General features: G+C 44.1%; 1 protein-coding gene and 1 pseudogene across 3 annotated transcripts; both read left to right on the forward strand.

Annotated features, from left to right (window-relative positions):
* Positions 1-5245: 5245 nt before the first annotated feature.
* On the forward strand, positions 5246-8316 carry LOC123190398 (uncharacterized protein At4g15970). 2 transcript variants are annotated; one of them, XM_044603025.1, is made up of 4 exons: positions 5246-5578; positions 6565-6894; positions 7038-7519; positions 7669-8316. In XM_044603025.1, exons 1-4 carry the CDS (start codon positions 5336-5338, stop codon positions 7685-7687), a joined length of 1074 nt encoding a protein of 357 aa, XP_044458960.1. In that variant the 5' UTR covers positions 5246-5335; the 3' UTR covers positions 7688-8316. The 2 variants fall into 2 exon arrangements, with proteins under 2 accessions (XP_044458960.1, XP_044458959.1); XM_044603024.1 differs by having other exon boundaries at positions 5247-5578; positions 6529-6894.
* Positions 8317-8523: 207 nt separating this feature from the next.
* On the forward strand, positions 8524-21346 carry LOC123190399 (glutamate receptor 3.1-like; annotated as a pseudogene). Its single transcript, XR_006496313.1, has 23 exons — positions 8524-9006; positions 9093-9185; positions 9273-9346; positions 9538-9596; positions 9678-9726; positions 10334-10431; positions 10649-10683; positions 10755-10856; positions 11202-11260; positions 11347-11521; positions 12412-12585; positions 12792-12891; positions 14417-14474; positions 14567-14672; positions 14983-15164; positions 15781-15846; positions 16155-16257; positions 17207-17406; positions 17520-18871; positions 18957-19234; positions 19646-19677; positions 19769-20175; positions 20269-21346. The product of XR_006496313.1 is annotated as a glutamate receptor 3.1-like (transcript).
* Positions 21347-21725: the final 379 nt, after the last annotated feature.

Below are 21725 nucleotides of genomic sequence, written 5' to 3' on the forward strand. Positions count from 1 at the left end.
AGCCTATGAGAATTCTGATAGCCTCTACGGATTAAACCCTCCGGTTTATATACACACTGGAGGGGCCTAGGGTTGTACATACTCGATTTGTGAAGGAAGGAAATTACATACCCGGACACCAATCTTGCCATCCACGCATAGGGGAGTCCTACCCGGACACGGGGGAAAGTCTTTTGCTTTATATCTTCATGACCCATCAGTCCGACCCATATCGAATAACCTGGACACCCGAGGACCCCCTAATTAGGGTTGGGCATTCGGTTCCCCCAAACCGAACGGTTCGGTGCTTCGGTCCTTTTACAATTTTGGTTCTTAGAAAATGCTAACCGCTCGGGTAATAGAAAATCAACTAACCGACAATTCGGTGCCCCGAAAGTTCGGTTCAGCGATCGGTTTTAACCCAAGGAAACCGAACGTGTTTGATAGCAGGGCTTCTAGGTGATGGAAGAAAGAAAATTGACAGAAAAAATGAGCGGTGGAATAAAGGAAGAACGCGAAATCAAATCTTCCTAGCAGTAGCATGCCTGTGTACTGCAGTACTCAACTTCTCGTCAAGGGATGAACGAAGTAAACAAACAATTCCCAATGGGTGATAAAAGAGATAAAGGGAAGAAGATGCAACCCAATGGAACAAGAAGATACGAGGGGAGGGAAGAAATAAGCTGCCTCGCGCTGGCTGCGAGGCGGTCAGGCTGTTGTGGCGTTGGCGCACTGCCGTGGTCTACTGGGGACGAGGGCAGGAGCAAGCATGGCGGCTAGGTTAGGATTGGGGAATCGAGAGTCCCTCGGTGTGTCATCCTTGTGTGCAAGTAAGATCCTTTTCTATGTATCCAGTACTATGCGTGTGAAGGATGTCGACCTGCTGGGCCACTTTTCGTTGTTGGCCTTCTGGGCTCATTCACTTTTTAGCCTGCAGTTCGGTGTTTTTGGTCACTTCGGTGCATCATGCATGGAAACCGATATCATCGAATGAAATTCAGTTTTCTCCAGTTCAGTACCGAACAGAGCACCAAATTTTCGGTTTTTGGTTTAATCGGCTTCGGTCCCGGTTTTTTTGGTGCGGTTTTCGGTCCTCGGTCTTTTTTACACACTCCTACCCCTAATCCAGGACTCCCTGAGTCGCATAGTAACATGCTGACATAGCTACATCCTACATTACAACACCATGCTAATCATCAAGTTACAGTGAACAAAACTAAGAACCAAAATGTGTCATTTGTGCATATTCAAGAGCAACATAGAGAGATATGGTTGTGGTCTTGAGAAGTGGGATCTCATGCCATGACTTAGTCGCTAAACCAAACTATTTCTTTTTTCCCATAGTTTATAAATTATGTTTTATATGATGCAAATTTAATTTTGCCGAGATGCAACATAATCCAGATGCATTTTTCTGTCTAAGACGCACCTAGACGAGGATAAGGCAGAGGTTCTGACGAGGTAGATGGGGATGGATTATAAATTGTGGCACCAAGTCTTGGTGGCAGAAAATGTGGATTGTTACTAGTCTGGACGAAGGAGGTTAGGATCTACTCCCGGACTACTACCTTTAGTTGCATTGATGTGGCGGTGGAGGAACTAGATGGGAAAGAGTGGAGGTTATCATGTGTATACGGTGAGCCAAGCTAGGATAATAAGGAGAGAACATATCAACTCCTTCGTGATTTGCATGCTCAGTCTAGACTTTTGTAGGTTGCGATTGGTGATTTTAACGAGATCTTATTCTCGTCTGAAAAGGAAGGAGGAGCACCACGACAATAAGTTCGGCTTCAGGAATTCCAGGATGCACTCTCAGATTGATCACTGGAAGATATTGGCTACCATAGTGACAAATTCACTTTCTTTATAGGAGGATTGGGGGAACGACTGGACTGGGCTGTTTCGAACGCTGAATGGATGAAACTACACCCATTGTGTGGGCTGTCTAACCTTGATATGCACAAGTCTGACCACCGGCCAATTTGTCTGGATACGGATTACTTGGCAGGGGTAGCTGCACCATGACCTCGAGATGGCTGGAAGTTTGAGGCGCGATGGTTGGCAGAAGAGGCTGTAGAGGAGGTTGTGAAAACAGCTTGGCAGAAAGCAGTAGTTCGGGGTCTATGCCCATCAACTAGCGAGAAACTTGCGGCAGTACATAGAGATATTCATATGTGGGATCGGAAGGTTCTGAAGGGGCCGCGTAATCGCGTGAAGTCGGCTCAGAAAGAGTTAGAAGAACTAATGCGTGCGCCATATAGTACGTATGAAATCAGGGCGAAACAACAAGAGCCCACACTTATTATTGAGAACCTTCTCATGCGTGAGGAGATTTACTGGGCCCAGCGAGGACGTGTGAATTGGTTGCGCCAGGGCGGCCGTAATACGAAGTATTTTAATCATTTTGCTTCGGCTTGTATGCGCCGCAACTTAATTAAGAAGTTGAAAGATAATAATATTGGATGGGTGGAGGGCAATGATAATCTCAGACCCCTCATTTTTTATTACTTCCAGAGACTTTAGACTTCTGACCCAGGTTTTATTGATGATGATCTTATGGCTACTGTCAAACCAGTGGTCACATCACAGATGAACAGGCTATTGATTGCACCCTATACATCAGAAGAACTAAAGAAAGCTCTCTTTCAGATAGGTGATATGAAGGCCCCCGGCCCGAATGGTTTTCATGCTATTTTTTCAAGCACTTCTGGCATATTTTGGGAGACGAGCTGACTAAAGAAGTGCTTGATGCGACCAGTCATAAAAAGATACCAGATGGATGGAATTCCACGAATGTTGTGCTAATCCCTAAGGTGGATAGCTCTGACATAATAACCCAATTCAGACCTATTAGCTTGTGTAATGTCATTTATAAGATAATTTCTAAGATGTTGGCCAACAGGCTTAAGAAAATCCTACCAGAGGTAATATCTCCTACTCAGAGTGCCTTTGTGCCAGTCAGGCTAATCACCGATAATGTGCTGGTAGCTTATGAGTGTTTCCATACAATTAAGAAAAAGTCACATGGCTCTAATGGTGTTTGTGTTGTAAAATTGGATATGATGAAAGCCTATGACAGAGTAGAGTGGGGCTTTCTAAGGCGGATGATGGAAAAGCTGGGATTTCATGCACAATAGGTTGAGTTAATTATGGAGTGTGTTTCCTCTGTGAGCTATAGAATCAGATTCAATGATACAGAAACGGAAGAATTTACTAAACCTAGAGGATTGAGACAGGAAGATCCTTTATCCCCCTACCTGTTTTTGATTTGTTCTGAAGGGTTCTCAAATATGTTGGCTCATGAGGAAGACATTGGTGGGATTGAAGGTATAAAAGTATCCAGAAACACACCCTCTATTTCTCATCTATTATTTGCTGATGACTCCTTGATTTTGATGAGAGCAACCGACCAGAATGCTCACACTTTGAAGAGGATTCTTGATACATATTGTACTAGTTCAGGATAGAGAGTGAGTACACCAAAATCCAGTATTTTCTTCAGCTCGAATACTAGAGTTAATACCATGGAGAGTGTTTGTGGTATACTGGATATTTTAACAGAAACTCTGTCAGATAAGTACCTTGGTCTGCCAACTATGGTTGGTGTGGACCGGAGCTATTGTTTCCAGCATCTAGTTGATAGAATTTGTCAGAGATTGAAGGGATGGAAATAAAATATTCTATCAATTCAAGGTAAAGAAATTCTTTTGAAATGTGTAGCACAGACAATTCTGTCTTGCGCTATGTCAGTTTTTAAGTTGCCTAAAGGAATATGTGAATCAATCACCGATGAAATATCGGTTTTCTGGTGGGGAGATGGACAGGAAAAGAGGAACATGCATTGGTTTGCATGGTGGAAAATGTATGTCACAAAGAATAAAGGTGGATTGGGCTTTAGAGACCTTCACACTTTAATCTTGCTATGTTAGCAAAGCAGTGTTGGCGACTTCTTCAAAATCCGGACTCTTTGTGTGCACGAGTTTTGAGTGCAAAATTCTACCCTAACGGGGACATCCTAAAAGCGGGACCGAAGAAAGGGTCTTCATTTACATGGCAACGTATTTTAGCCGGGGTTCAGACTTTCAAAAAGGGCTGCATATGGCGAATTGGATCTGGCTCACACATCAATATTTGGGAAGATCCATGGATTCCACCTAGTGAGTCGAGAAAAGTCATTACCCCTTGAGGAGGAATTATGTTAACAAAGGTGGAAGAGATTATTGATCCCCATACCGGACAGTGGGATGAGGCACTGTTGCGTAGTGTGTTTTCACCGGTTGATGTATATAGAATATTACAAATTCCCCTACATGTTGAGGCAGTTGAAGATTTTTTAGCCTGGCACTTTACGAGGTCCGGAACCTTCTCTGTCCGCTCGGCATATCAAGTGGAGTTTGATCATCAGTTTGAACGTCATTACTCAAACTCGAATAGCCCAGGTACTGCTAACCTTAATATGGTTTGGAAAGATCTGTGGCAACTGCGGCTTCCGGGAAAAATCAAACATTTTGGTTGAAAAGTCCTAAAGGGGGCCTTGCCGTGCCTCGGCGTTCTGGCAGGCATATACCTTTGGTTCCACAATGTCCGCTTTGCAAGATCGGATTAAAGGACATACAACACTGCCTTTTTTACACGCGCATGGGCATCCGATATTTGGTCTGAGTTAGGATTGCAGAATGATATTACAAGAGCCGTGCGGCAAGATCGATCTGGTTGTATAACTTTGGAAATTCTGGTCCGCATGCATACCATGATTCATGAGCTGCCAACGGCTGAACTCATCTTCGTTGTGATGTGGTTTATCCGGTGGCAGAGGCGCCAAGTAACTAATGAGGAGTCAGTCCAGACACCGGAACAAACATCAATATCTATCCGAGTTTTAGCCACCAACTCCGTACGAGCCTACACACCAAATCAACCGGTACATACGATCAGTCATCAGTGGAAGAAGCCAGCGGAGGGAGCGGTAAAAGTTAATGTCGATGCATCAGTCCATGGGACTTGAAACCTGGTGGTTTGTGGATACCACTGTCCCTCTAACCATTCAATCACAGGTTGGTTCGTGACTTTATTCTTCATTCTTGTGTAACGATCTTGCTCTTATTTGATGAATAAAGTTTTAATGCTCACTTTTTTTAATTCTGCCGAATAAGCGAGATCAAAGGCTCAGAATCCAAGCAAACGCATTTTCCAAATTTTGGTCCGGTTGCCGTCTTTCACGAAACCACCTACTCCGCTTTCAAACTACATCGGCGTACTTTCCCTTTACGCCTTCGAGGCTCCGGCTCGTCCTTGTACCAGTGTCCAGTCTGCCGCTGCGGCAACTACCCACCGCCACCGCCACCGCCATTCCGGCATGGCGAAACCTCCGCGCCACACCCTGACCATGCCGTCCGCCCACCCTCGCGGGATCCCGAAACGCGCGCTCCCGCGACTCGGTGCGGCACTCTTTTTTGTAACCCTCGTCGGCGTCGCCCTGCCCTTGGCCGTGCTGCACCGTGCCGCCGTCTCGCGGCACCCGCTGGAGGACCCGTGGGGGCGGTACCCGCTTCCCTCGCTCGCCGCAGACGACGAGGAGAGCGCCCAAGGTGATGATCTGGTCAGTCCGCCTCATCCCTCTTGGTCCAGTCCCCAGTATTTGGCGCGGTAGTTGTATTGTATCCACTGTTAAATCATGACGAATGCTGGATAATTTGGGCATTTCTGCTTTGCCATGTAGCTACGGGATTACTAATTGCAGTGCGGTGTTTGACTTGGATTATGCTATCCCATGTCCAGTGATGTACTCTAAACGAGAGTTGTCAGTGCATAATAAAATGCTTTGTTGAATCCTTCAAGTGCTTACACAATTACGATGTGCGGTTGCGTCATCTGTGTGTGTGGTCTTGGAGAATTTGCCTTGGGATGGAGCAGTTCTGTCCACTTGGTCCCTTGGACGTCTTAGATGTGATAGATATACACATCAGTTGGTGCACTGCAGTCTATTTCTTTAACTTCTGAGTCACTTTCACTGAAAACCGAATTAGTATCTATCTTGGGATGACATTATCTTGTCGATAGCTTTTGGGACTTCGCCAAAGAAGTTGATTAATATTTTCTCTTGGACAGTGATGTTATTTTCCTTAGCAATTGGGATGACGCTGTAATTTGGACATGCTAGAAAGTTCAGACTTCAGAAACAACATAGTAGTGCATTATACACACTAGCACTTAGTTTCGCTTGCCATGGCTCCCAACTGATTACAGATGTTGATTGTTCACATGAATGCTTACTATATGGTGAATAACACGAGGCTATTCACGTAATAGGAGTATAGGAATACTTGACAGAAGCAACAGCGATGTTTATTATTTATCATTTGATAACAATCAAGGCTACCTTGAGTTTTATTTTAGCTGCCTATTTCATCATTTGTTGCCACCTATGTACTTCTTTAGAAGACCCATATTTTTTTCATGTTTAATCTGCTGGTTTTGCATATTTATGCTTAATCAGATAGCTTCTTCAGTTTACTTATTGGTCTTCAATTAATATGCCATCCTTTCTAGGACAGTGAGGATCTCAAACTTGACCGAGTTTTGCAGAAGGCTTCAATGAGGGACAACACAGTTATATTGACTACACTTAATGCTGCATGGGCTTCTCCTGGCTCGGTGATAGATCTATTTGTTGATAGTTTTCGCTCTGGTGTTAGAACAAGTTCACTCTTGAACCATCTAGTCATTATAGCATTTGATGGGGATGCGTACAGACAATGTGTCAAGATCCACCACTATTGCTTTGCTCTTGGAACTGAAGGTGTGGATTTTTCTGAAGAGAAGAGGTTCTTGACTTCTGGGTATCTGGAGATGATGTGGAAACGACTAGATTTCTTGCGGCTGGTTCTTGAAAAGGGCTACAGCTTCATATTCTCGGTAAATTACTCAGTCACCTTGACCTTTTTTACAGAGATAGATTCAGCCTTGTTGCCCATGATGGAATATAGTGATCCTTTTTCTTCTGTGAAACATGCTTATCAGGTTTAGTTCATCCATCTTTCATTTTCATTACATTTCAGGATGCAGACATAATGTGGTTTCGCAATCCATTTCCTCACTTCTATCCTAATGGTGACCTTCAGATTGCTTGCGACCACTATGTTGTGAATGCAACAGACTTGAGAAACATTGCTAATGGAGGCTTCAATTATGTGAAATCGAATGAACGGACCATAGAGTTCTACAGTTTCTGGTACTCATCACGATTGAGATATCCTGGCTACCATGATCAGGATGTCTTCAATGCTATTAAGCATGATCCATATGTCGCAGACATTGGGCTGGAAATTAAGTTTTTAAGTACAGCATACTTTGGCGGATTTTGTGAACCAAGCAGAGATTTAAATAAGGTCTGCACTATGCACGCTAACTGTTGCATCGGTTTGCGGAGCAAGATTCATGATCTGAGGATTATGATGGAAGATTGGAGGAACTATTTGTCACTGCCTCCAAGCTTGAAAAGATTGTTGACATTGTCCTGGAGGGTGCCACAAAATTGCAGGTATTATGTCCAATAGTGACGTGAAGACTGTTTTAGTAAGAAATGTGATCGGATGGAATTTTGTCGGTTCATGTGTCTGCAGCTTTCTAGTCGGCATATTTTTGTTCTGGTGGTGTTGCATCTAATCATTTTAATTGTTTGTTTTGCAGCCTTTCTTCGCTAAACTAATAAAATTCCATGCTTATGGAACACAAAAGGAAATGAGAACAGTGGAGCATGCATAAGGTGTTCTCCACATTTTCATCAAAGAACTAACTGGAAGGTCGGGCTACTAACTTCATTAGTGTTTCCCCCATACTTTACCAACTTCAATTTGATGTAAGTAGAATTTGATGTCGTAATTAGTCGGATATGTGCTGACCTCTGTATGGATGAAACATAACTTCCTTGAATGTTCATGTTTATCTTTCGAAAAAAGAATGAGCATGCCTGCTGAGATGAGAGACATATCACAGAAAACAACTCGTTTTTCTGTGTATTGTCATCGAGTTTTTTATTAGACTTGAAAAGATGTATATGCGCTTCTCAATATTTTGATCGACTTCAGATACTTCCCGGCGACCCTCAGATGCAGTTACTTTCCTATTTTGAACTCATGATGCTGGACATCATCAGTAGTGTTAGTAGTAGACGGCAGCTGTAGTTGTTCCTGGGGTTTACTCCTCGTGTTGGAAAAAGGATCCCATCCAAGCAAATGGATTTGTATATATGTTTTTTTTGACATGGATTTTCATATTTCTTAGCAAAATTACATTCTGCATACATCTTATAAGTAAATAAAAAAAATCATTCTGCCCATACTGGACCGGTTTATTTTTTTTATTTTTATGAGGACAAGGAGCGGTTTTAGAGAGAAATTGTTGGAGAGCTCTGTAATATTGGGCTTCCTAGCACGGTCCATCCAGCCGAACACGTAGGCGGTAGGCCCGCCCCACACGCATGCCCTCGGCCTTGTTGTGTGTGGGCCGAACTGACAAGTGAGACCAGCTTGCCAGTCTCGCCCATCAATAAACCCCAGAACCCAGGTCCAACCCATCAGACCTCGCCGCACCCTTTCTTCCCCCGCATTGCCGCCGCCGCCCCCTGCTGCCATGGCGAAATCATCGTCAGCGACGGCGACGGCGACGGCGTCGGGCACTAAGAAGCGGAAGTCTAAATCCGGGGCCCTCACCCACGAGGAGGTGAAGGCGCTCGGCCTCGAGCTCCTCTCCTCGCGCGCCCACCTCAACCACGCCCCCACCCTCCTCGCGCTCCTCTCCCCCACCGCGCCGCTCAGCATCGCCCTCGAGGCGCTCATCTCGCTCCAGTCCTTCTTCGAGCCCCTGCTCCCCTCCATCCCCTCCGCCTCGGCCGCAGCCGCCGCCGCAGGAGGTGCGAGCGACGACCCCGAGCTCGTGTTTGGGGCGTGGCTGCGGCAGCGCTTCGAGGAGTTCGTTGCCGCGCTCGTGGAGCTCAGCGTGTCGCCGGATAGCGACGAGGCGATCAGGGTGAGTTGGTGGCAGTTTTAACTATTCATTTGTGTGTTGGGCGATGGTGAATTGGCTAAGTTAGTATACACCTTTGTTCATGGCAGGAAGTGGCGCTTGATGCGTTCATGGATTTCGTGAAGCTGGGGAAGGACGGGAGCTTCCACTCGGCAATTTACCACAAGTTTCTCCACGCTGTGGTGAGTTTTCCTGCCTAGTAACGTGCTTCCTGCAGCCAGAAGTAGCGTTTAGTGTCTGCTCTTTTATGTGTTTCAAATTATTTTCAGGTTCATGCTACGAATTCGATTGATGATGTTCTAGAGTTGCTTGGGTCCAAGTACTCTAAGTATGCTGACGTTTGGTATGTGGTGACTGGTGACCACTCTTTCAATTATTTCTTGTGTATTTGATTACCACATCCTTGAAAAACTTGTTTCCCTAAGAACTTCAATTGTATAGAGCTGGCGATATTGCTAACTTGGTGAAATACCCAAGATATTTTTATAGTATGATTTTGCAATGCACTTAATTTTTCTCCAATTGCTCCTGCAGTTTTTTTACTTATACTAGCTTAGATAAGATCGCCAACAGTCTGGTCAGTCAAACCACTGGTAATATCTCTTGCTATGCGTAGTTTGATTTGCCACATGTAACTTCCTACAATGTGGTTAAGTTGCCCTTTTTTTAACCAGGCTCTGGAAAAGATGTCTTGCAGAATGGGGATGACGGGGCTGAAGACAGGTATACTTCAGGTTTTATGCATGGATATTTTAAATCCTGTACATTGATATAAGCGTGTTAATGCAACTTTGTGAACCAACTACGATTGTATTGTTTGACATTTCCGTAGGCACACCTTTTTTTCCTATGAAGTACACATGCTATTCTGCACCATATCTACCGATATGTTGCAATTACGTGCTCACCCAATACTGATCATGTTTTCTTGTAAAAGAACAAGGATAACCTGGAAAGTCAAGCTTTTATAGTTGTACGTTATGATGTTCCAGACTACAGTTCCAACACCTTGATTATAGACAGCTCACATGGTTGCAGGAACATATAGTGTGTTTGTTGTTCTCATATCATGCTTGCGTTTCTGCAGTGATACAATTTAGCATTAATGTTGCTTGTGTACCATGTTCTACCTTTATCCATGCAAAGTCATTTGTAGAGTTACAGTTGGATTATAAATGGTGTGAATTATTTAGGTCATAGTTGTTTGTAGGCTTATTCCATACAAAGCTTTCAAGCGATTGTTTTTAGTATGTTGATGCCTTCAAGTTTTGAAGTTCGAACTGCTATTTTAGTTCTGTTTCTTATGCTCTTCTCTTTCTTGCTTTAACAGGAGCGCTATCTGTGTACGCAATGTATACAATATTTTGGTGCATGTTCCCGCATTGGATTTTAAGAAGGAATCAAAGTTTGATATGTGGAGTACTGTTGGTATGTATTTTCTGGCTAATCCTGTAGGAATGATCTTCCTCTAGTCTTCAATAATATTTGTGTTATTTTTTAAAAACTTTTTATGCTCTTCTCCGCCTCTCCCCCCATTTTTGATTTTCCTTTTTCCTTAAGATTTTGTTAGTTCACTTGCCTCTTATGTACTTATATTCATTTTTGTTAGTGAGTGTTTTTGTTCTAACCTTTTGTGTTTGTGAAGGCCTTTCTTCAAAAGGAGAGAAGGACACCTCTGAGGTACTTCCATACACTTCATGAAGTAAAATGTACTGGCAAGTTTCTAGTGATTAAGCTTTCGAGTGTTGCAGGGCTCTTCTGCTACGCGTATAAGCAAAAAGCTAAAATTGAAGTTCACCAAAGCATGGTTGGCCTTTCTCAAGCTACCACTTCCACTTGATGTCTACAAGGAGGTAAAGCTATCTTTCGTTATTTTCAGTATCTGATAAGTAATAATTTCTCAGTTGCTTCTTCTTGAACTGTCTATGAATGGTTATATGCGTTGCACCTTAATTTACAAATTGTTGTTGCTGATTTCCTGACTCCTTTTTTCTTGTAAACTATGACCATGTTTACATGCAGTCTACTATGCAAGGGGAATTTATTATACAAGAAGTGTGTAGCCACTTAGGATGATGAAATAATTTGTAGTTTACCATTGTTGTTAAGAATAATTGGTTTTATTTTCTAGTTATTATAAAAATGCTTGAATTACCGATGTTAGTTATGTATCTCGAGTGACAGTTTGTAATCTGCAGGTCCTTGCTACACTTCATCAGAATGTTATTCCTTCAATGTCAAACCCAGCCATCTTGTGGTAGGTTGTTTATGTCCATTTTGTTCTTATTTGTACTTTGTTTGATGTGGTATCTCACGCCTTCATAATTTTTTTTCCTGTTGAAGTGATTTCTTGACTACATCATACGACATTGGCGGTGTTATCAGTGTGATGGCCTTAAGTGGTCTATTCATCCTTATGACACAGCATCAGCTTGAATATCCAAAATTCTATGATAAGCTCTATGCATTACTGACTCCTGCTGTGTTCATGGCAAAACATCGGTCAGTGTTCTTGCAAGTAAGTAGCTCTCAGTAAATATAAGTGTAATATTATGGTTACACTATGAATGAATATTGCCATACTTTAGTATGTATTAAGTTATGAATGAATATTGCCATACTTTAGCATGTATTAAGTTCTATGAACTAAAAGGGGTTTTTGAAGGACTGCCAGTCATCCAAGCTATGGATCCATTTCACGTTAACATTTTCATTCATGATCTTACAAGTGCTGTCTAGCCATGCACACCTTTGCATCTTTTGAATGCTGTTCCAGAGCCAAGTCCAGCAAAGCCAATTTCGTTAATTCTGCTTATCAACTATTTGTTGGCGGAATGCTGAGGAATGCATCATGTTGATGTCGTGTTTAACCAACAAACAACAAGTTTAGCATGCCGTTGAAAAGTAATGTACATTCTATATTAGATTAGACTTGTTACTTTGTTAGGTTATTAGTTAACCATGAATCCTGTAGCCTGCCAAACTTGAATATACCTTAAGGTTATTTGTATGCACATAAACAATGAGGCTATGTGATGCCACCTACTTCGACATTTCTTTGTAACCCATCTATTTTGTCCAGCCATTGCTGCACCATTGAAGACAAGTCCATAACAGTAGATGAAAAACAAATATAGATTACAGTACTCAGCCCTTAATCTTGTGCAAGTGACAGGCCTGTGGCAGCGAGTGGATCATATCAGCGGATCACTATTAACCATGTTTGAACTCTGAATTATCAATCTTCCAGCCATGGATCTGGATATGATATCAACTCTTATTTCATGGATTGAACAAACAAACGTGTTTCTTTTGTTGCTTATTCTTATGAATATGCCAGATTGCAGTTTATTCTTCTTTATTGTTATCTATTAATTATGACTTTGTGTTTGACTTGTTTTCTTGCAGCTTCTGGATGCTTGTCTGAAATCTTCGTATCTTCAAGCATATCTTGTCGCTTCATTTGCAAAACGATTGAGTAGACTCGCCCTTTCAGTGCCACCAGCTGGAGCTCTTATCATCATTGCTTTAATTCATAATCTGCTGCGGAGGCACCCATCAATTAATTTTTTGGTTCATTGGGTATGTTGCTTGCTATAGCCTTTTAGCCTTCATATACGAGCTCTTGATTGATCCAGTGTGTATATATCTCTGTGTACCTAATAAACCATGTGTTGGTAGCATATCCACTTAAGCTCACATTTTCTATGTTGTGTTCCGCAAGAGCCTTTTGTTTCGTAATTATTTTTGTCCATAAGCTAATTGCAATGCTTTTGTTTCTCTTTCAGGAAGTTGCTCAGGATGATGGAGAAGCTAGTTTACCTAAGAAGATTGGCGCTGATCCTTTTAACAATGAAGAGACAGACCCTGCAAAATCTGGCGCAATGCGTAAGTTTCTAATCATATCAAACAGACTTTGTTTTCTCACTTCCTTTTCTTTCAATCCTCAATCTGTCCTAAGACAGAAGAGGCAAACAGCTGTCTGGTATCGCGGATCGGATAGAAAAGTTTTATTAGTGTGAGCCTGGTAGGGCTTTGCGAGCGGGCGCATGCAGGGGTGGGGTGGGGGTGTCTTGTTAATGACATTCATTGGGTTTGTATAGTATCCGGCTCAGTTTATCATCTAATTAACCAAGTGCCATTGCTGTTCAAAAGAAAGATAAACCCTAACCTGGCCACAGCTTTTTTGTTTCAAAGGGGAAAGTGTTACTTCCCCTTGGCCTTCGGAGTAGAACTAACCGGATTCAGGACATTGATTAGTCCTGTCTAGCCGAATCCAATATGACTTGTGGGTAGCATCACACCTGAGTAGGCTACCCTAGTCCGGAGCCTGCACATAACATAATAAAAATAAAAATCATGATCTCAACTCGAGATTCTTTTTGCCCCCACATAACATCAAAATAAAAATCACGATCTCAACTGTAGTTTCTTTTTGTTCATCCCGAAGCATACATTTTAACATAACTGGTTCGATGACAGGTTGATGATTTGAACATGAGTCCTACCTGGCTACAACTTTTTGTTTCTTAGGAGAAAGCGTTACTCCAGATTGGCCTACAGAGTAGAGACTAACTGGATGTAGGACATTGACTAGTCCTGTGTAGCCGACTCCAGTATGACTTGCGGGTAGCACCATGGCCAAGTCGGCTACCTGAGTCTGACGGATATGGCCCGAGTCAGCTGCCAGAGTCCAGTGACTTCAAAATAGCCAGCACATAACATAATCAATTAAAATAATGATCTCAACTCAAGTTTCTTTTTGTTCTTCCCAAAGCATACCTTTTAAGATAACTGGCTTGATGTCAGATGGAGGATTTGAACATGATGAGGACACCTGGAGCAAAAATAGCACCTAAGGCTTTCTGAAAAGAGGATTTTTTTTTTGATGATTATATAGTTGGGTGTTGTTTTGTGGTAATATTGGTTAAGTTTTTCTTGTGTTGAAATAATTCAGCCTATATTTTTACTTTATGGCTTTTGCACCTTAGGTCTTGGTACTTGGTTATCTGTAGAAAGATTATTGCATGTTGTCCAGGTTGTCATAAGGTTTTGATATCTTTGATATAGAAATAGAACTAGGGAGGAACTGATAACCTTCGCTAGAACCGGTGGGTACTTAAATGAACTTGACAACCAGCTATACTTCTGTTTGGTTGCTACTGCAACTGTACTAGACTGGACTAGATGGAAGTCTGCTTGATGAACAGTGGTGGTGAGACAATGATAGTGGTTTACTTGCCTCTTCTTCCAAATTACAGCTTCAAGCAACTTTTGTAACGAGTTACTGGGGGCCATTGCAATTCAACATGCAAGCATGATTGTATCTTTATGGACAATTGCTATTATTTGTCTAGAATCTCATGGACAGTTTATTGCCTATCTTATATTCATCTTTGATTATGCACCACAGGAAGTTCTTTGTGGGAAATAGACACGCTGCGCCATCACTACACTCCTGCAGTTTCAAGGTATCAGGAAGACAACTTAGTGTCCTTATTTCAATGGTGTCTCCTTTTTCCTGTTTGATTATTCAGCTCATTTCATGTGGTACCACTGCCAGATTTGTTGCGTCGCTTGAAACTGATCTCACTGTTCGGGCCAAAACAATGGAGATGAAGATCACAGACTTTAGTTCAGGCTCCTATGCAACAGTTTTCCGAGATGAGGTATGCCTGCATCGGACCCGTCTGACTACATTCACCCACAGCTTTCTGCGTTTACTTATATAGTTTGCCGAGATGGGGTAGGTCTTCACCACACCTTCCACTAGATATTTCCCTCTGGTTTATGTCAGCCTAAAACATGTCTAGCAAAACCAGCTTTGCCACCCTCTTATTATGCTTAACTGTTTAAATGTTTGTGTTCAAGGCTGAGCCGGGTCCTTATCATAGGGGTCCTATCTACTGCCACTTGATGCTCATTATTAAACATCACTAAGGGTTGCTAAAATTTACCAATCTTGAATTTGAATTGTAGGCCCGGCGGCGGATAAAACAAGTCCCACTTGCGTTCTACAGAAGTACGCCAACATCTTTATTTCAAGAGTCAGATTTTCCTGGATGGACCTTTGGGTGCCAGTCGAATAGCGGGGCGCAAGCTAGCGTAGAAGGAAATGCGGTCCACACACTAGAAACCGGTGATGCCTCACCTGCTAAAAGGTCACGTGTGCAGATCTCAGTAGGGCGAGACAGGGTGTAACATTTCACTGCAAGTGCAGTGTTTTCGGAAATATTGTCTCAAAGCTATTTTAGCAGTACTCCAGTGTTGTAACACAATATATGAGCTGAAAGTAGTGAAGTAAAAAACCATGTGAGGAAATTATTCTTCTGGCTACTGCCGGTCTAAGATGTAATCTTGAATTTTTTGCCAATTATTTATGTAGATTGTAGAGTAACAAATGCCGTTTCAGCTTCAGCAATCGTGCAAGTGTTGGACAGGGAAATATTTATAATCCATATTTGTTGGCCTATCGTGCGACGATATTCTCTTGAAGATTCTGTTGAAGACGGATTGGTTTATGCACGTCAGCCACGTTGTTTAACTTGTGGGCGAGGGCATTGTGACCTGATTTAGAAGGTTAGACTTTGGATTTTACCAATCGCTACTAAGATATTGGCAAGTCCACTTCATGCTGCCAACAGATTAGTGTTTGGAGCCCACATGAAATACAGCGTGTTATGAGGTATGCCATGTGGTACGGTGCAAACAGCCACAAAATATCTCATTCGTCTGATGTTGTATCTTGCCTAACGTCGTCTTCATTGGCTCTAGCAGCCTGTGGCGTGCACAGCGGGTGCTCCGAACGAACGGAAGGCTGTTGCTGCTGCTGACCTTTCCAGGTACGAAATGTGGATCGGGATTGCCGAACTATCTTGTCCATCCATACGCCGAATCCACATACCCTCAGGTGCCAGCCCTCTCCCACTGCAAACATCTTACTGCCTTAGTTTTTCCTCGGCTAACTGCTCTGCTGTTGGCCATCTCTTGGGAACTCCGTCCTGTGTGCATGATTGCAGCTGCCATCGGATGGGGCCCTTGCTTAGTCAGCCGACCTGACAAGCTTCTCGACAGGTACGCACATAAGCTCCCCACAGAGGACGTGTGGGACGTGCCACGGGGTTGGCATCCCATATTCACATGTGTACAATCTATGTTGTACGTGGATGTATTCCAGTTCGTTCCTCTTGCAAACTCCAACCACATGTTTGACATGAGGACCGGAGAGTTTTCTGGAGAATAAGATTGCATTTTGTTGCTCCAGATAATGACATGGGGCACAGCAAGCAGCAGCCTGGCTCTAACAGGCTAGACAGTCGTTGGCATCTCGGCTCTGGGGCGATATCTGGACATAACTAGTCGAGCTGCGGTGAATCGACTTCAGAGGCACCAAACCCCTGGTGGTGTCACATTTGGTGACGCTTCACAAGCACCTCTTGTTCGCACGGCCTACCGGTGTCATCTGATTAGAAGCAACTGACGACCAAAGCTTCTTCAGGCCCAGCGGTAAGAGTCACTTCGTCTGGATTCTTATATAAAGAAAAGGGGGAAACAGAGAGGTTGAGGGGTCAATTCTTTGTTTAATCCTGCATGTACCACGCTTTTGGATCCCCCCAATTGTTTTCCTCAAAAGAAGATTTAATTCCATGTCAACTTCGTGGAAGATCTTTTCCCTTGCTCCTCGCACTCATGGGGATCCCGGTGGTTGAGTTCGTCGCAGCAGCTTCCTTTTGTTTCCTTTCTTATGCTTCTTATACAGATTCTGTTTGATAAGCATATCTTAAGATGAAGGGTCTCTTAATTTCTGAATCTTCAAAGGTAGCATCCGCTGATTTTTGTCTTGGGGATGCTGCCTTCCCAACATTTCTTGTCAGGAGCCGTCCATTTCTGTTCAGTTGAGCCCCAGTTCATATTGACATATGATTTATCCTCCTCTCTTTCCCTGGGCCTTCACCTTTTTGATTCTAGGCTTATGCAACTGCCCATTTTTTTTCAATTCATAGCTCCACTACTGTTTTGTGTTATAGCTAGTCATCATATCTGCTTGACATGCATCATCAGGAAATTTTTGTTTTTGTTCTTCCAGCCTGTCCGTTGTTGAGCTGAAGCATGGACGCCTAAAAACACCTCAGTAGTCTTCTAGACTCGCCATGAAGTTCGCACTCCATTTTTGGGGTCTTTTCTGTTGTCTGTATGCACTAAGTAAGAATATCTATGCAAGGCCCGATACAGTGAGCGTTGGAGCTCTTTTCACATTCAATTCCACGATAGGGAGAGCTGCCAAGATTGCCATTTCTGCTGCTGTCAATGAGATCAACACCGATTCAAGCATCCTTCCAGGCACAAACCTGGTTGTCGAGATGCAAGATTCCAATTGCAGTGGCTTCGTTGGCATTGTGCAAGGTACTTCTTTCATGTTTTTTTTTCTGAGCCACCAAATCATGCAGATTTATGTTATGATAACAGTATCACCCACATGGTATACGACTTACAAATTTCTTTGTTGCATGTGTTAGCATTGCAATTCATGGAGAAAGATACAGTTGCAATCATCGGCCCACAATCTTCTGTCATCGCGCATGTTATTTCTCATGTTGCAAATGAACTTCAAGTGCCTATGCTGTCCTTCGGTGCAACTGATCCAACTCTCACGTCACTTCAGTTTCCTTTCTTGGTGAGGACAACCCGTAGTGATCATTTTCAAATGGCTGCTGTTGCTGACTTGGTCGACTACTATGGGTGGAAGCAAGTGACAGCTATATATATCGATGATGATTATGGAAGAAACGGCATGGCCTCTTTAGGTGATGAACTTGTCAAGAGGCGGGCTAAGATCTCGTTTAAAGCTGCAGTTAGGCCAGGAGCAAAAAAGAGTGAAATGGCTAGTGCGCTAGTCAGGGTTGCATTGATGGAATCTCGAGTGGTAGTTCTGCATGCAAATCCTGACTCTGGGCTTGCACTTCTCTCGCTGGCACGCAATCTCGGCATGACATCAAGCGGGTATGTGTGGATTGCAACAGATTGGCTCAGTTCATTCCTGGATTCATCGCCACGTCTCGACATCGGATTACTGAGCACAATGCAGGGTTTTCTCACATTACGCCAGCACACAGAAAATACAAGAAGGAAGAGTATGCTAGCTTCAAAATGGAGTGCACTGGTGAAGAAAGATACTGTTGACGACAAGTTCTTGATTAATTCGTATGGCTTTTATGCGTATGATTCTGTCTGGATCCTTGCTTATGCGCTGGACGCATATTTCAGTAGAGGTGGAAACATTTCTTTCTCAAATGACACCAAGCTACATGAAGTTGGGGCAGGGGGTCTGCAATTGAAAGCTATGACTGTCTTTGATGGGGGGAGGCTGTTACTAGAAAGAATCCAGCAAGTGAATTTCACGGGTGCAACTGGCCCTGTAAAATTTGATACAGATGGTAATCTTATCCGTCCTGCGTACGACATCGTTAACATAGTAGGATCTGGTCTGCGGACAGTTGGTTACTGGTCCAACTATTCTGGCCTGTCCACCTCGTTGCCTGAGACTCTTTACATGAAACCAGCAAAACGTGTTAGGGGAGATCAGAAACTCCACACTGTGATATGGCCAGGTGAGACTACAGTAAGGCCACGTGGATGGGTGTTTCCCAACAATGGAATTGAGCTGAAAATTGGAGTTCCCAATAGGGCAAGTTACCGTCAATTTGTGTCAGTTGACAATAACAGCGGAACGGTGCGTGGTTTCTGTATTGATGTGTTTGTTGCTGCAGCCAACTTGTTACAGTATCCAGTTCCATTTAAGTTTGTTCCGTTTGGGGATGGTAGTCAGAATCCAAGCTATCCAGACCTTATCAACAATATTCTAACGAATGTAAGTTCGCGTTCTTAAAATCTACACCACTTATTACAGTTAATGTATCTGTACAGGTGGAGTACTAATGATCTTTCATGTCTAGGACTTCGATGCTGTGGTAGGTGATATAGCTATCGTCACAAATCGGACAAGGGTTGTTGACTTCACTCAGCCATACGTTGAGTCGGGGCTTGTGGTACTTACCTCTGTTAAGAAGCAAAGCTCGAGTGGATGGGCCTTTTTGCAGCCATTCACCATCAAAATGTGGTGCATCACAGGGCTGTTCTTTCTTGTCATAGGAACGGTGATTTGGCTGCTTGAGCACAGAATCAATGATGAGTTCCGCGGGCCTCCAGCGAAACAGGTTATCACTGTATTCTGGTAAGGTCTCCTAGTATACCAATTGGAGCCACTTTTTTGCTGTTTTTTTTCTCGGAATACGCACGAGTGTGCATATCATGCATTAAAGAAGAGAGAGTGGGCAAAGCGCCCTCCACCCCAAAGTGTTGCAAGTTACCCATTTTTTTTGCCGATCATCCTGTACAAAGCCAGCAAATTATGTTGGGTCTTTTGTTGGCATCTCAGTGCCATTCTAGATGTGCCAATACAAAGTCTAGTGGCTGCAGGCTGTAGCTACTGACTTCTGTGCTGTCATTTTAACACGCATATGTATAGACGTGAGCCCGGGGATTAGACTTATTTCCCACACACTTTACATTTAGTTTCTTGAACGATGCAAGTGTCTTGATTGCTTGAGGTTAATTACATGCTGTATTCACTTTGCTTGTGCAGGTTCAGTTTCTCAACTCTGTTCTTCGCGCACAGTGAGTGAAAGGCAACTCTTAACCTTTGTACATACCATTGATGAAGATGTCCCAGTCGATTCACTAAAGTTCGTGTGCATTTTTATCTTAGGAGAGGACACGAGAAGCACCCTCGGCCGCTTCGTGATCATCATATGGCTCTTCGTGGTTCTGATCATCCAGTCCAGCTACACTGCCAGCTTGACCTCCATACTCACCGTGCAGCAGCTCATATCTCCAATCACAGGGATCGATAGCTTGGTCGCCAGCGACGAGCCCATCGGGTTTCAAGTCGGCTCCTTTGCGGAAAGTTACCTCGTGAACGAGCTCGGTGTCTCGAGACACAGGCTTAAATCCCTCGGTACTCCGGACGAGTATAAGCAAGCGCTTGAGCTTGGCCCTGCCAATGGAGGCGTCGCTGGCATCGTTGACGAGCGTCCCTATGTTGAGATCTTCTTGCTCCTGCATCCCAAATTCGCAGTCGTGGGCTCGGAGTTCACCAAAAGTGGCTGGGGCTTCGTGAGTTTTTATTTCTTTCCACCTGGTGAAAGTAAGAGCACCTAGCTTCAGTGAAGTTATGATGCAGAGCTAAACTGGGCATTTTATTGTCAGGCGTTCCCGAGGGACTCGCCGCTGGCGGTGGACCTGTCGACGTCCATCCTGGAGCTGTCGGAGAACGGCGACCTCCAGCGGATCCACGACAAGTGGCTGGCGAACAACGTGGCGGGGTCCATGTCGCAGAACAACGAGCTGGAGTCGGACCGGCTGCAGGTGTACAGCTTCTCAGGGCTGTTCCTCATCTGTGGCGTGGCGTGCCTCATCGCCCTCGCCATACACGCCGGCATCCTCTTCCACAAGTACTGTGAGCAACGGCGGCAGGTGTCGGCCGACGGCAGCTCCCGCTCCAGCCGCAGCAGTTTCCGCGCGTTCCTGTCGTTCGCCGACCGACGGGAGATGGACGCCCATATAGCGTCCAAGGACAAGGCGGCCGGAGACCACTCCATTAGCGCGGCGTCGAGTAGCAGCGTCAGCACTGCCACGTCGTGCTAGAGGGAGGGGCGGACGGACGGCTGCCGGTTAGCTTTCAACGTAGCAAGTGCGACATATAGCAGTAACCCCCCAACGTAAGTACTGTACTACTTAATTAGCGCTGTGCTGCAAATGTTCTCTCCTCGTGCTGCAGAATTGTAGAGATGCGTAAGCTGTTGTGCACATGGAGCAACTTCAGTACACGTTCCCGAGAAACTTGCTCTTGTAACTTCTGCTGCGTCCTGGCGCTTGCTACGTCGCGCTGATATAGCTATTTGCTTTTGGTTTGTGTCTTGTATATGTCTGTATGTCAGTTTCCGGAGGCCGGCGATGAGGATTTTGTAAGCGTGCTTATTCCAGCGGCTGGCTGGCTAGCGATGTAGGAGTAGTTCGGTTGCTTTCGCTTTGCAGGGTGAGGCCGTGGCCCAAGGAAATGAGCACGGCCACCGGCCGCCTTCGCTCGCGGTGACGGTTTCGGCTGCGGTAGAAGCTTGCGTCCTAACATGGGCTCATTTCCTGCTGGGAGAAGACCGCGAAGTTATTAGCTCTTCAGTGTGTCTGTTGTCTGTTCGCGCTATCCACGCGTTGAGTCGAATATGATTTATTTAATTTTTTTGCGAGGGCAGTCGAATATGATTACGGCATGAATGAATGAACTCAACTGCATTTCATGGCGGCGATGATGGTATGCATCAAGATGAGCTCCATTATGAAGGTAACTACTAGTTCGCAAAGGTAAAAGAAGTCATGATCACATCACAAGTGCTGTTGCCGTGCTCATCGAACCAACCAACACCCGTTGGCCACTACTGCCCAGCCATAACTTCTTGAACTGAAAAATCCGTTTCCTCGTTCAGTTTGCCCGTGGCCGTGAGCTGTCCATAGGCTATATAGGCTACAACAGGTATACATGTACAGAGTACACCATACTTATTACTCTGTGATACTGTCCCTAGCTAGCTGTGATACTATTGTTACACTAGATAGCTGGACCATGGGCAGAGAAATACTACTAGCAGCAAATACATTCATGACTCGAT

The sequence above is a fragment of the Triticum aestivum genome, chromosome 2A (genome assembly GCF_018294505.1).
Source record: "Triticum aestivum cultivar Chinese Spring chromosome 2A, IWGSC CS RefSeq v2.1, whole genome shotgun sequence".
In the NCBI taxonomy this organism is placed as follows: Eukaryota; Viridiplantae; Streptophyta; class Magnoliopsida; order Poales; family Poaceae; genus Triticum; species Triticum aestivum.